At 46.3% G+C, this 15,643-nt stretch overlaps 1 protein-coding gene across 2 annotated transcripts in view; it reads left to right on the forward strand.

Moving 5' to 3' along the window:
* Positions 1-754: 754 nt before the first annotated feature.
* ahr2 (aryl hydrocarbon receptor 2) overlaps positions 755-15,643 on the forward strand; it is a 245,961-nt gene continuing 231,072 nt past the window's right edge. For both annotated transcript variants that reach the window (XM_038788090.1, XM_038788095.1), the window contains exons 1-2: positions 755-1,331; positions 1,469-1,656. In XM_038788090.1, coding sequence (XP_038644018.1) covers positions 1,273-1,331; positions 1,469-1,656 — 247 coding nt within the window. In that variant the 5' untranslated portion in view covers positions 755-1,272. The remainder of the gene's footprint in view (positions 1,332-1,468; positions 1,657-15,643) is intronic.

Raw genomic sequence — 15,643 nt, forward strand, 5'->3', positions numbered from 1 at the left:
TCTAATGTCCTGGGGAAAGATCTTGGAAACATAGAAAATAGGATGAGGAGGCCATTCGACCCCTCAAGCCCACTCAGCCATTCATTATGATCATGGCTAATCATCCAACTCAATAGCCTAATCCCGCTTTCCCCCATGTCCTTTGATCCCCTTTGCCCTAAGTGCTATATCTAACAGCTTCTTGAAACCATACAATGTTTTGACCTAAACGACTTCCTGTCTTAACGAATTCCACAGGCCGACCACCGTCTGGATGAAGAGATTTCTCCCGATCGCTGTCCTAAATGGTCTATCCTGTATCCTCACACTATGACCCCCCCCCCCCCCCCCCCCCCCTGCTTCTGGACACTGATCTCTCCGTTCACATAAAAGAAAACCCACCCCAGGTTATCACAGTGGAGTTTGTGGGATCTTGCTGTGCGCCAATTGGCTGCCGCATGTCCTGCAGCACACCAATGATTGCTAGGCGATTGGCTGCAAAAAAAGTGTGCGCGCGGGGGTGTGCTATAGAAATGCAGTTTATTTTTTTTGTCTGTAAAGCGAGGAATTGGTTCTGTTGGGCTGGCTGCGGAAGACATTTCAGTCCCAATCTGACATCTCAACAACAACACAGAAAGCACCCACAGAGCCAAACTCCTGGTGCTTTCAGTGTGTTTGTTTCGACTCTGAGTGGGGTGGGTTTCAGCATTTGTCGCTGCTTGGGATCAAATTCCACCCTGGGATCAGACAGCCCCCCCCCCCCACCCCCGCACTCCTCCCCTCCAATGCCAAAACCACCTTAAACTAGTCTCCTCCTTCGTCTCAGCTCCTTTTCCGGGACTCGGAACCAATGATGAGAAGCCAATTTGAGTTTAAACCCAGCCCAGGGAGAGAGGAAGGAGAAGGAGAGAGAGAGAGAGAAGCAAAGGCAAGAGAGGGAGGGAAAAGTTCCTGCTAGCAGTGGGACAGAGAGAGAGAGAGAGAGAGGGAGGATTTGGAAAATCAGTGAAGGAAGTGTCTCGGCGGGGGGAACTTCTCCGGGATTGTCTTGCTGGAGTTTCCCCAGTTGGAGAGTGTGGGGAGAGCAGTCTCCAGGAGCTGGGATCTCGCCATTTGCTGTGACAACTAACACAGGGGAATCTCTGTCTCCTTTCCCAGTTAGACTGGATGTTGTGATCTGGCGGAGTTGGAGTGTGTGGATTCCGGGCGCTGTGTGTGAGCTCTCTCCGGGACTCAGAGTCACTCTCACTGCTGGATTAACTTTACCGTGTGGATTATCTGTTTACCGACAATATGCTGAGCGCAGGAGGGATCTACGCTGTGAAAAAGAGGAAGAAACCCGTGCAAAAGAGGTGAGGGGTTCACTTAAAACCAGAACTAGCAGCTTCCCAGCCACACTCTCTTTTTGTTAACGATTGTTTGTGTAGTTGTGACCCAGCCTTGTCTCATTCCTGTTTTCCTCCTTTTTTAAAAAAAACATCTGATTTAGCCCCAAACCACCTCCAGCCGACGGCGTGAAGTCCAACCCGTCCAAAAGGCATCGGGATCGGTTGAATTGTGAACTGGACAAACTGACCAGCCTGCTGCCCTTCGGCCAGGATGTCCGAGCCCGGTTGGACAAACTGTCCGTGCTGCGACTGAGTGTGGGTTACCTGAAAGCGAAGAGCTTCTTCAATGGTAGGAGAGGAGAGCGTTAAATCACACTGAGATATACACACACACACTGAGGTATATACACACACACACTGAGATATACACACACACACTGAGGTATACACACACACACACTGAGGTATACACACACACACACTGAGGTATACACACACACACACTGAGGTATACACACACACACACACTGAGATATACACACACACACACTGAGGTATACACACACACACACTGAGGTATATACACACACACACTGAGGTATACACACACACACACTGAGGTATACACACACACACACTGAGGTATACACACACACACACTGAGGTATACACACACACACACTGAGATATACACACACACACACTGAGGTATACACACACACACACTGAGGTATACACACACACACACTGAGGTATACACACACACACACTGAGGTATACACACACACACACTGAGGTATACACACACACACACACTGAGATATACACACACACACTGAGGTATACACACACACACACTGAGGTATATACACACACACACTGAGGTATACACACACACACACTGAGGTATACACACACACACACTGAGGTATACACACACACACACTGAGGTATACACACACACACACTGAGATATACACACACACACACTGAGGTATACACACACACACACTGAGGTATACACACACACACACTGAGGTATACACACACACACACTGAGGTATACACACACACACACTGAGATATACACACACACACACTGAGGTATACACACACACACACTGAGGTATACACACACACACACTGAGGTATATACACACACACACTGAGGTATACACACACACACACTGAGGTATACACACACACACACTGAGGTATACACACACACACACTGAGGTATACACACACACACACTGAGATATACACACACACACACTGAGGTATACACACACACACACTGAGGTATACACACACACACACTGAGATATACACACACACACACTGAGGTATACACACACACACACTGAGATATACACACACACACACTGAGATATACACACACACACACTGAGGTATACACACACACACACTGAGGTATATACACACACACACTGAGGTATATACACACACACACTGAGGTATACACGCACACACACTGAGGTATACACACACACACTGAGGTATACACACACACACTGAGGTATACACACACACACACTGACATATACACACACACACTGAGATATACACGCACACACACTGAGGTATACACACACACACTGAGGTATACACACACACACACTGAGGTATATACACACACACACTGAGGTATACACGCACACACACTGAGGTATACACACACACACACTGAGGTATATACACACACACACTGAGGTATACACGCACACACACTGAGGTATACACACACACACACTGAGATATACACACACACACTGAGGTATACACGCACACACACTGAGGTATACACGCACACACACTGAGGTATACACACACACACACTGAGGTATACACGCACACACACTGAGGTATACACGCACACACACTGAGGTATACACACACACACACTGAGGTATACACACACACACACTGAGGTATACACACACACACACTGAGGTATATACACACACACACTGAGGTATACACGCACACACACTGAGGTATACACACACACACACTGAGATATACACACACACACTGAGGTATACACGCACACACACTGAGGTATACACGCACACACACTGAGGTATACACACACACACACACTGAGATATACACACACACACTGAGGTATACACGCACACACACTGAGGTATACACGCACACACACTGAGGTATACACACACACACACTGAGGTATACACACACACACTGAGGTATACACACACACACACTGAGGTATATACACACACACACTGAGGTATACACACACACACTGAGATATACACGCACACAGATATACATGCACACACACTGAGGTATACACACACACACTGAGATATACACACACACCCACTGAGGGATACACACACCTGAGAGATACACACTCTGAGAGATACACATATATACGCTCTGAGATATACACACTCAGACATACACACACACACTAAAATAGATACGCACTGAGATATATATACACACATACTGAGATACACACACTGAAACAGATACACCTTGAGACATACACACACACACACACTGAGATACACACACTGAGATATGTACACACACAATAGATACACACACACACACACAGATATACGCACGCCCACACATGCTGAGATACATACACACACTGACATACACATATATACACACACTGATGTACACACACACACTGAGATACAAACACCCACACACGCTGAGTTACATACAGGCTGAGATACACGCACACACTCTGAGATAGGCACACACACAAATACATACACACATACTGAGATGTGCACAGAGATACACGCACACTGAGATGTGCACACACACACATATATGCACACATCCACACTGAGATACATGCACACTCATCCACACTGAGATACATGCACACTCATGCAGATACGCAGACACCCATCCACACACACTGAGAAACACAGACACACACAAAAATACCACCCCACACAAACTAACACACACTCTCACAGGCAGACAAACAGACATAAATAGACAAGATTCCCATCCCTCAACAGCGCAGGTCTCACAGATACAGGCAGTGGGTTGTAATTCCCCAGCCCCACAATGTGGCATGTTTTCTGGTGGTGGAGGTGGTGTGCCATTGGCTGCCGAAGGTCCCACTAAAGTATACAGTGTTCTGTATGGCTTGTCAGCCCTGCCACCGGGGAACCTGCCGGAGGTGGGTCGCCTTCAGCGGGACTGGAAAATCCCGCCGACAGTGTCGAAAAATCCCGCCCACAGATACTCACATAAACACAGACACACGCAAAAATTCATCCGCAACACACAGACTCACAAATACACATAGCAACACAAAAACACACATACACACTAATACACACAGCAACACCAATACAACTGACACACCAATACAACTACTGACGCACCAGTACACACAGCAACACAAATACACACACACTAATACACACAGCAACACAATTACACACACACACTAATGCGCACACACACACTAATATACACACACACACTAATACACACAGCAACACAATTACACACAGACACACCAATACACACACACACACACTAATACACACAACAACACAAAACACACACACACAGCAACACCAATACACACAGCAACACCAATATACACAGCATCACCAATCACCAATACACACAGCATCACAAATACACACAGCAACACCAATACACACAGGCACACCAATACACACAGACACTATTACACACAGACACATGAATACTCAGACACACACGTGCACACCCAGAAAAACAGGTACACAACTATTCACACAAATACATAGTAACACAAAGTAGGACAAGAGAGCGAGTTAATACACAGCCACATCCTTACACACTCAGGCTCAGATACACAGATGCTGAGATATATACTCAGACATTGGTACACTGATACATGAACACACACATACTCTGAAACATAGGCACATACAGACACAACATGTATGTATTTAAAGCCGATATGAAGCATTGTGTTTATGTATGTTTCACAGGCTTGAGAGTGAGTGGCTGTGTTTTCATTTATATACCCCTCATACGATATAGAGGACAGATGAAGTATAATTTCATTTTTAGCAGGAGTTTCAGGATGTAACAGTATAATTACAGAGTCTACATTTCAGTGTGTGTTTCACAGACAGGGTGGGGTGGGCATATCAGTGTATACTTGAGGAGATGAATGTCAGAGACTGGGTTTGTCTGCAAGTTTACATATACTATTAGCATGTGTATTAATCATGTGTGTGTACATACCAGAGGAAGCCTGGATATGTCTCAGAGTGGAGGGTGCAGCCTGTTCAGGATTGCAGGGCTATTGGCAGAGATTAATGTTGTCTTGCTTTAACCCCTCGAAGTTTCAGGTTGCTTTAACCCCCCCCCCCCCCAATCACTTGATGTTACATCTCCGTCTGTATGTCATGTGGATGCGCTGTAAATTCAGTTGGGTTTCAGTTGAGGGGAGCAGGCTGGTTAAACAAGCATGTGTCGGGGTTCTTTTGGGATCAGGTGCTTCTTGGATTCATCATCTGGATTTCCTTTGGTTGCTGCTGTGTTGGTTGAGGTGCCTCACTCTGTCTCACAAAGCACCGAGTTATATTTCACTGCATTCCACACACACCCTCCCTGCAGCAACAAGGGGGCCAGTGACCTAAAGATTGCAGCAGCTCTGTTGTAGCTGACAACTCCCCCATCCTGTTGGGATGGAACTTGCGCTCATGATCTTCCAGTTATAGTTCTTTTCGTTCAGACTCGTAGAATATCCTGGACCTCCCAGTCTGAAACTTCCTGCCTCTGTTATCCCTGGCGATCCTTCCCACCGCCACACACGCAATAAAAACAAGATTTTTCTCTGTGTCACATACACAGTGTATTCTTAGACAGTCACGTGCTCAGCAATAAAATGTATTTGTTTTGAATTCTGTCTGCATAGAGATCCACAATGCAGTATGAGCACCTCTTGCGAGTTTACAATGTCGAGGAGGATAAGGCTGATTGGTGCTGAGAATTCATGAGTAGCATTAAATGTGACTTGGCTTCACATGGTGACATAGTGGAAATGCTCCTGGATTAGTAACCCAGAGGGTCACTAATTAACCATTTAATGATCTAGAGACTAATGATATGGAGGTACGAGATCAAATCCCACCAAGGTGCCTGGGGAATAATCCAGTTCATTAAATTAATTCCAGTGACAAGTGATAAAATTATCAGATTGTTTAGTGGATCAGGTGGGTTTTTTTTTAATGTACCTTTTTCGGGAAGGGAAATCTGCCGTCCTGATGGGTCTGGCCTACATCAGACTCCATCCAGACTCCATCCTGAGCCACAGCAATGTGGCTGACTCCTCAGGTTTTTAAATAAATGGACTCGCCACCACCATTTCCAGCCTTGCCTGCGAGACACACACTGCATGGGTGAAGACAAATCACAGAGGCATAACTCTGCCTATCGGTAACATGTGCAGCACTCGAATCTCCCGACAGAAATTAACCCTTTCTCTGATGACTCAGAATTAATTTTTACCCACTCCACTCCACTGTTTACATTTGCACAATCCAAAAGCTTGTTTTGTTCCATTGCACTTCCTGGAGCTGAGGTGAACTGTGGAACCATTCAACTGCCGCAAATCATGTTTAATTTATGTGTTTTCTTTTTTGGCTGTGTGGGTGGGGGGGAAGATCACCTGATTTTCTGAATTTCTTTCCATGAGGACCCCAGCAAGGGCTCTCCAGGTGGAGGGGGGGAGGGGGGCGGGCGGATTGGAAGGGGTGATGGGGACAGACCGGGCAGTCATCACAACTCTACTTTGAAAATGATGGACGGAATGTGTTTGCTGCTGTCTCTGCTCTGAGGAACAGGATGGGTTTTGTCTGCACAGACTCCGTTTACAACCATCTCCCTCCTTTGAAACAATGACCAGCTAATGAAAAGGCTGTTTCCTCCCCCCCCCCCCCTCGTGAATCTGATCTGCAGCTTGGAATGTGTGGTTTGAGCACATCCCAGAGATTGGGAAGTGGGGCAGGGAAGGAGGTTTTGAGCCTGAACTTTTTCACTGAATGCTGGAGAGAGTATAAGTTCCAGCCAGGAGGTCCCCAAGGCCAGCCTGAAAGCGACGGTAATTGGTGTGAGTGTCTGTCGGTCGTGCCTGGGTGGCACACAGTGATGAGACTGAGAGTTGAGTAGACCTTCCATATTGTTTCAATTGAACTGCTCCCGAGATTCAAAACATTGCCCCTCCCTCCCCATTAGAAGAAAATGTCATAACATCATCTCCGTAAAGCCTGGAGCGCGCCCCAAGACAGTCTGAGTCCTGGAAAACACAGTTTGGTTAAGACAGCCTGTTAACCTTTCATTATTCAGTCTTCACCTGTACTCCTGGACTGCTGAGGGTCCCAGCTAGAGGAGCATTTCTTCTCCCTGTTCTCTCTCTCTCTCTCTCTCTCTCTCTCCCTCTCTCTCGCAGCTGGCAATGGTGATTCGGGGAGACCAGGAGGCAAAGAAGCACAAACGAGAGGTATCTCATGTGTGGATTGGTCCTGGGAAGTTACCAGTTACTAAACTGGGCAATGCTGCAGTGTTCGGTTGTAGCAGTCAGTTGGGGAGCTGTATGTCCAGGATTCTCTCGCTGAAACTAGGGCCAGGCTCAACTGTGATGTTGCCCATTCTGGAACGTCCTCTCAACGCTCACTGGAAAGGCTTGTGTGTGAAGGGTGACCACTTGAGTGAGGAAATAAAAGATTGCTTGTGTGGTGTAACTGCTCCAGAATGAATCAGCACCATATGAGGCTGGGGAGAATGATGAGAATGGTATTTGCATTAACCGTTAACGAGGGCCATTGCTTTTTACTGACAAGCGCCTGAAGCAGATTTCTTGAATATTAGTGAAAAGAGAAGACATGTTGTTGAAGTTTTTCATCTTGCAGTCATCAGGACAAGTACAAGAATGCCAAATTTCATACGATCATAACAGTTTATATGACATGAGAAAAAGGTGTCGACTGATTGCCATGGCAAAAGCAACATAAAACAAACTATTGGTTCCCCATGCTTCTGGTCGATCAATTTCTGCTTTTACTGTTGGATTTCTGTCACTTTAACTCGTTTTGGTTTTGCAAGATGGAATTTGGAGATGGAATTCCACAATGCCACTCCCTTTTTTGCATTGGGGAATATGATGGCCCCAATCCAACTGTTCTCAAAGTTTAAAAATCCCAATTGCTTCCACGTCGGGTAAGTCCACTGACCAAGTCTATTAATGTTAAGCCTGTTTGAAGAGGCTTGGTAGTAACCTGATATCTGGCATGTAGTGGCCTCACACTGGTGCAGCTGGTGTTATCATGGCAGAAAGTGAATGGTTTTCAGCTGTGACAAGCAGGCAATGCTTTTATTTTTTTTTAAATTTAGAGAACCCAATTATTTTTTTCGAATAAGGGGCAATTTAGTGCGGCCAATCCACCTGCCCTGCTCATCGTGGGGTTGTGGGGCGAGACACACGCAGGCACAGTGGTGGGCGGCACGGTAGCACAGTGATTAGCACTGTTGCTTCACAGCACCAGGGTCCCAGGTTCAATTCCCGGCTTGGGTCACTGTCTGTGCGGAGTCTGCACGTTCTCCCTGTGTTTGTGTGGGTTTCCTCCACGTCCCGAAAGACGTGCTTGTTAGGTAATTTGGACATTCTGAATTCTCCCTCTGTGTAGCCAAACAAGCCCCGGAATGTGGCGACTGGGGGATTTTCACAGTAACTTCATTGCAATGTTTATGTCAGCCTACTTGTGACATTAATAAAGATTATTATTATTGTGATAACTATGGACTAAAATTACTGTTTGCCCTGTGCAAAATCCACACGGACAGTGACCCGGGGCTGGGATCACACCTTGATGCCATGAGGCAGCAGTGCTAACCACTGCACCACCGCGCTGCCCCAGGCGATGCTTTTATATCGGCACATCTTAGACTGCATCTCCATCCCATTCACTAGTGTGCTGAGTACTGACCGGCGAGAAGGCTGGATTCTGAGTCTGAGGCAGTCTCCATTTACCGTATTCACACATGGAATCCACAGAAGGATGCCATTCGGCCTATCGAGTCTGCGATGACACTCCGAAAAAAGCACTCTACCCAGCCCCCCATTCACCCCTACCTATCCCCATGACCTTAACCACCCCTGAACACTAAGGGACAATTTAGCATAGCCAATCCACCTAACCTGCACATCTTTGGACTTGGGAGGAAACCGGAGCACCCGGAGGAAACCCACGCACACACGGGGAGAAAGTGCAGACTCCATTCAGACAGTGACCCAAGCTGGAATTGAGCCCGGATCTCTGGCCCAATGAGGCAGCAGTGCTAACCACTGTGCTACTGTGCTGTCCCTGTAGGTTCTCTCTGCAAACCAGCGAGAATTTATGAGTGTAGGGTTGCACGGGAGCACAGTGGTTACCAATGTTGCTTTACAGCACCAGGGTCCCAGGTTCGATTCCCGGCTTGGGTCACTGTCTGTGCGGAGCCTGCATGTTCTCCCAGTGTCTGCGTGGGTTTCCTCCGGGTGCTCCGGTTTTCTCCCACAAGTCCCGAAAGACATGCTTGTTAGGTAATCTGGACATTCTGAATTCTCCCTCTGCGTACCCGAACAGGAGCCGGAATGTGGCGACTGGGGGATTTTCACAGTAACTTCATTGCAGTGTTAATGTAAGCCTTCTTGTGACATGAATAAAGATTATTATTATGGTAACTATGGACTTAAATTACTGTTTGCCCTTCACAAAGTTTTGCTACTGTCTGGTATGCAAACTGTCGGAGGTGGGCCATCTGGAGGATGTGCGTGCTTTATCATACATACGCTGGCTTATCTGACTGGGCGCCGTGTCATCGTAATTGTCACAGACACTGGGAAGGGCTCCACAACAAAAAGGAGAATGTGCTGTTTGAAACATTTTGAAAGCTTGTTTATTTCACCAACCTGCTACAGATTAGAAAAGACTTCATATTAATTTAGTGCTTTGATCGGGAAATCTGAGGCGGGGCCAGTACCAGTTTGAGAACTCAATTGCACGTTCTGATTCTGTCCGTTTGCAAGGGCAGCAGATGTGGGAGAGATTTGCTTTATTGATAGAGGAGGCATTCACTGCATTAAGGCACTCTGGAGACTCGGGAGTAGTTTCAGTTACCTGTCTTCTTATCGAGGATGGAGGATCTAGCGAAATCCAGCAGCATGATTGTGGGAGACGATTAGAATGACTTAATTTACATTACCTGGAGTACTGTGCACAGTTTTGGTCCCCTAACCTCAGAAAGGATATTGTTGCCATGGAGGGAATACAATGAAGGTTCACCAGACTTGTTCCAGGGATGGTCGGACTGTATTATGAAGAGAGAATGGGCAAACTGGATCTGTATTTTCTAGAGTTTTGAAGAATGAGAGGTGATTTCAATGAAATCTACCCAATGCTTAAAGTTGCAGACAAGGTAGATTCGGGTAAGGTTTCTCCTGGTTGGGAGTCCAGAACCATGGGACACAATTTCAAAATCAAGAGGAGGCCACTTAGGGCCAGAGAAATGACTTTACCCAGTAGGTTGTGAATGTTTGGAATTCCCGCCCCCTGAGGCTGTGGCACCTCAGTCATGGAGTATGTTTATAGTAGAGATTGATAGATTTCTCTTTTTTTTATTTAAAGTACCCAATTCATTTTTTTTTCCAATTAAGGAGGAATTTAGTGTGGCCAATCCACCTACTCTGCACATCTTTTGAGTTGTTGAGACCCACACAGACATGCGGAGAGATTGATAGATTACCAATTAACAATAACTAAAGGTTTATGGAGATAGTGTAAAAGGTATTGAAGTGTCTGATCAGCCATGATCGTATTCGTACAATCATAGAATACCTATAGCACAGAAGGATGCCAACCGGTCCATTGAGTCTGTACAGACCCTGTAAAAGAGCACCCTCCCTAGGCCCATGCCCTGTCTCGACAACCCTACTCGACCATTTGACGGGCAGCACGGCGGCACAGTGGATAGCACTGCTGCCTCACGTGCCGAGGTCCCAGGTTCGATCTCGGCTCTGGGTCACTGTCCGTGTGCAGTTTGTACATTCTCCCCGTGTTTGCGTGGGTTTCGCCCCCACAACCCAAAGATGTGCAGGGTAGGTGGATTGGCCACACTAAATTGCCCCTTAATTGGAAAAACAATGAATTGAAAATTTGACACTAAGGAACAATTTAGTATAGCTAATCCACCTAAATTACCCATCTTTGGACTATGGGAGGAAACCGGAGTACCCGGATGAAACCCATACAGACACTGGCAGAAAATGAAAACTCCACATAGATAGTCACCCAAGGCTGGAATCGAACTCTGTGGTCCCTGGAGCTGAGAGGCAGCAGTGCTAAACCCTGCGCTACCGTGCTGCCCCACCGTGCCGTTTTGAATGGAGGGGCAGACTAGATGGGCTGAATGGTATTCCTGTTTCTATGCGCTTATTTGTATGGCTTTCTTCCGCCAACTGCACCAGAAACTTTAGTCCAGATTAATTGCTAATGCTTCAGTCCAGCCCTGAGGGAGTGCTGCACTGTTGGAGGGTCAATCCTGAGGGAGTGCCGCAATGTCAGAGGTGTTGTCTTTCACGCAAGCTCCTGTCTGCCCTCTCCAATAGAGACAAAATCCCATGCCACTACATGGACAAGAGCAGGAGAGAAACTCTCCCTGGTACTTTGGGCCAATATTTATTCCTTGTCCAACATTTATCACAACAGATTATCCGGTCGTTAATCATGTGATTTGTGGGATCTTGCTGTGCGCAAAGTGGCAGTCAGATTACCTACATTAAAACAGTGTCCAGACTTCAGAAAATATTTGGGAAGTCCTGAGGTTGTGAAAGATGCTATAGAAATGCAAACACTCTTGGATGCTGTATCAACATAACATAGACGACTGCCCGGGAACAATTGTGCCCATATTGGGGCCACTTCACTCATTCTTTTTTTTTCTTTTTAAAAAAAAATTTAGAATACCGAATTCCTTTTTTTTAAATTAAGAGGCAATTTAGTGTGGCCAATCCACCTACCCTGCACATCTTTGTGTTGTGGGGGTGATACCCACGCAGACACTGGGAGAATGTGCAAATTCCACATGGACAGTGACCCAGAGCGGGCCACTTCACTCATATAATTTCTTCAGTCAGTGAGACTAACTTTCCAAACTGGTTCCTTCAACATGAGTCCTATTTGCCCTCTGTAATTAAATTTCAATATTTATAATATTGTGTTTGAGATCATACAGAAGGATGAATGTTAAATTTGATTTGAGATCTCTAACCTCACCATGGGGCAGCACGATGGGACAGTGGTTAGCACTGCTTCCTCACAGCTCCAGGGACCCAAGTTCAATTCCCGCCTCGGGTGACTGTTTGTGTGGAGTTTGCACTTTCTTCCCGTGGACCATGCTGCCCGTCTAAACTAAAATCTTCTACAGAGTTAGGAGTTCTAGTAAGATTCTCTTGCGGTTAATGTGCATGTTCAGTCGGCAGTTATGTAGGCAAATGCAATGTTATCATTTATGTTGAGAGGGCTACAGTACAAGAGCAGGGATGTACTTTTGAGGCTGTGTAAGGCTCAGGTCAGACCCCATTTGAAGTAGTGTGAGCAGTTTTGGGACCCGTATCTAAGGAACGATGTTCTGGCCTTGGAAAGGGTCCAAAGTGGGTACGCAAGATCTTGGAGGGCTGAAGGGCCTGTTCCTGTGCTGTACTTTTCTTTGTTCTTTGCCTGCGTGGGTTTCCTTCGGGTGCTATGGTTTCCTCCCACAGTCCAAAGATGTGCAGGTTCGGTGGATTGGCCATGATAAATTGCCTCATATTTTGTTAATTACTTTATCAAAGTCACAAAGCCAGAGCTCAGAGTGTGAACAGGGGCAAACCCATAATCCAGCTCCTTGCCTGCTCCAAAAACCAATTCAAATTGAATCCAATTCATGGTCTACACAAGAGAGACATCCAGATCCAGGCATCACACCTGACCTCACGCTTAGCGTAGCCAAAAGGCCGAGAAGTGATCTAAATTGCCTCCTAGTGTACAAAAGGTTAGGAGGGATTACTGTGTTACAAGGACAGGGTAGGGGCATGTCTAGATCGGGTGCTCTTTCAGAGGGTCGGTGCAGACTTGATGGGTCGAATGGACTCCTGCACCATAGGAGTTCTATGAATCCAAAGCTCTGTTTGAAGGAGGATTAACGATAGCAATACTTCCCCTTTGAGGAGGAAGCAGTCTACAGGGTCAGGGAATAGAATAAACTGTACAAAGTAAGGTTACACCATGTCCGCTCATTGGAGTAGTGTTTATATTAGGATAGTTTTGACTTCATCAGTTGCGGAAACTGTTAGCGAAGCTGCAGTGATCTAGTGACTGCAGGATGTTGGCTTTCATCGGCCCACAAATACTCCATATTACCTCCCATTGTTCCTGAAATTGAAAATGAGCGAGAGATGGAGTCAGATCTCGAAGGCCTGGAGATAAAGTTGAAAGGTTAACACTATGGTTCCCCAGTTTGTGCTCTTCACTCTGGGCACACCAGGGAGCAAGTCAGCATTAGAGAGGCATCACAGCCAAAGTGATGTCCTCGCGGTGATGTTTCCAGCAGGGACACTGCCTAAGCTCAGTACCATTAGTAATGTAGTCCATTTCCACTTCTAACTCCACCCCTGTCTTGGTTCATATGCTGCTGAAGCCCTCATTTGTGCCTATGTTACCTCGAGGTTTGACTATTCCCACGCATGCTTAGCTGGTCTCCTACATTTTACCCTCAGTAAGCTTGAGGTCATCTAAAACTCTGTTGCCTTTATCTTAACTTGCAGCAAGTCCCTATCCCATATCAGTCCTGTGTTTGCTGAATTGCAAGCAACATCTGGTCAAGTAACATCTTGGTTTTAAAATTCTCATCCTTGTTCTCAAATCCCTCCATGGCCTCTCCACTTTCTATCTCTATAATCTCTCCCAGACCCACAGCCCTGTGTGATAACTGTACTCTAATTCTGGCCTCTTGTGAACCCTTAATGAGAAGTATCCTATACACTACACTAAAGTGCTATATAAATACTTGTTGTAATGGACAGGATTATTAATTCCTCCCAGAGCCAGATCATAATGATCATTCTAAGCAGGCCTACTGCTGATCTGACTGGTCTCGTCAATTTGGTATACACAAGGAATACCCTGGAACGCCCCGAACCAGCTTCCCATTATGTAACCCTGCTGGATCCCTCTGGGGAATAAAGTCGGTGATGCTCTCGGTTCAGCTGCCCAGTAAAACTATAGCTCATGCTGTCGTATCACTGCAGGTTCACTGCTTCAGAAATTCCACACGTGTTCCAATATTGATCCAATAAATGGCTGCAGGGGACCTGTAAACTAGAGGGGAAGAAATGTGACTAGGTCAACACTTGGCCATTGACTGTTCCAGAGATTTTCTTCCAAGGGTCCCCTTTGCTCACATAGGGACCATTTCATGTGGATTTGGTGTGCATGGGTATCTCCATTTCTCCTTTATGCCCTCGACTTTATCTTCCTTCCTATTCTAACTTCTGGCTGAGGTGAAATATCTCGCCCAAGTGACCACATTGCCCAAAGAATGTGCAAGTAATTTAATCCCACAGTTTTTGTAAATACCAGCTAGTTTGCAGAGAGAGCCTGCTGGATTCAGAGATGTGAATGGACAGACTGCTTGCCTATTGCACTATGACACCGTCCAACAGGGTAGTCAGGGAATAAATACAGGGATGGTAGGAGATGTGGGTGGTGAATCGCTAAGGGCAAGGGTGGAGTGCTGATACATCACCAGGGGCGGGGGAACATATTGAACACTGCCCCCCTACCTCCCAGGCAAGTCACAGCACAGGGACGGCGATTGCATGAGAGACATTCTGTCCTATGCATGCAGAAACACATAGTGGGTGACACATGTGCAGGCAAAAAGCTGACCTCCAGAGATTAAGTCCAGGACGCGACATGTTCCAGGATGTGAGACAAAAGGCTTAATTACAAGACAATCTCAGAAAATGTGGGACGGTTGGCCACAATGTCACCCAACACCTCCATTCCTTTGCCGGGCAGGAAACATGGCTGTTCTAAGGCTTTCAAGGCATTCTCAGTTTGCCTGTCTGAGTGGAACCAGAGGGAAATCTTTATTCAACTGAAGCATTAATGTTGGAGGTTGGTTCCCAATCCTGGCTCTGACGTATCGTCCTGCATTTATGTTGTGTGCGGTGTTCAATAATTTAATTGATCCATGTTCGATTTTGTGAATCTTCTAATTGATCA

Source organism: Scyliorhinus canicula, chromosome 2, assembly GCF_902713615.1.
Source record: "Scyliorhinus canicula chromosome 2, sScyCan1.1, whole genome shotgun sequence".
NCBI classification, from domain to species: domain Eukaryota; kingdom Metazoa; phylum Chordata; class Chondrichthyes; order Carcharhiniformes; family Scyliorhinidae; genus Scyliorhinus; species Scyliorhinus canicula.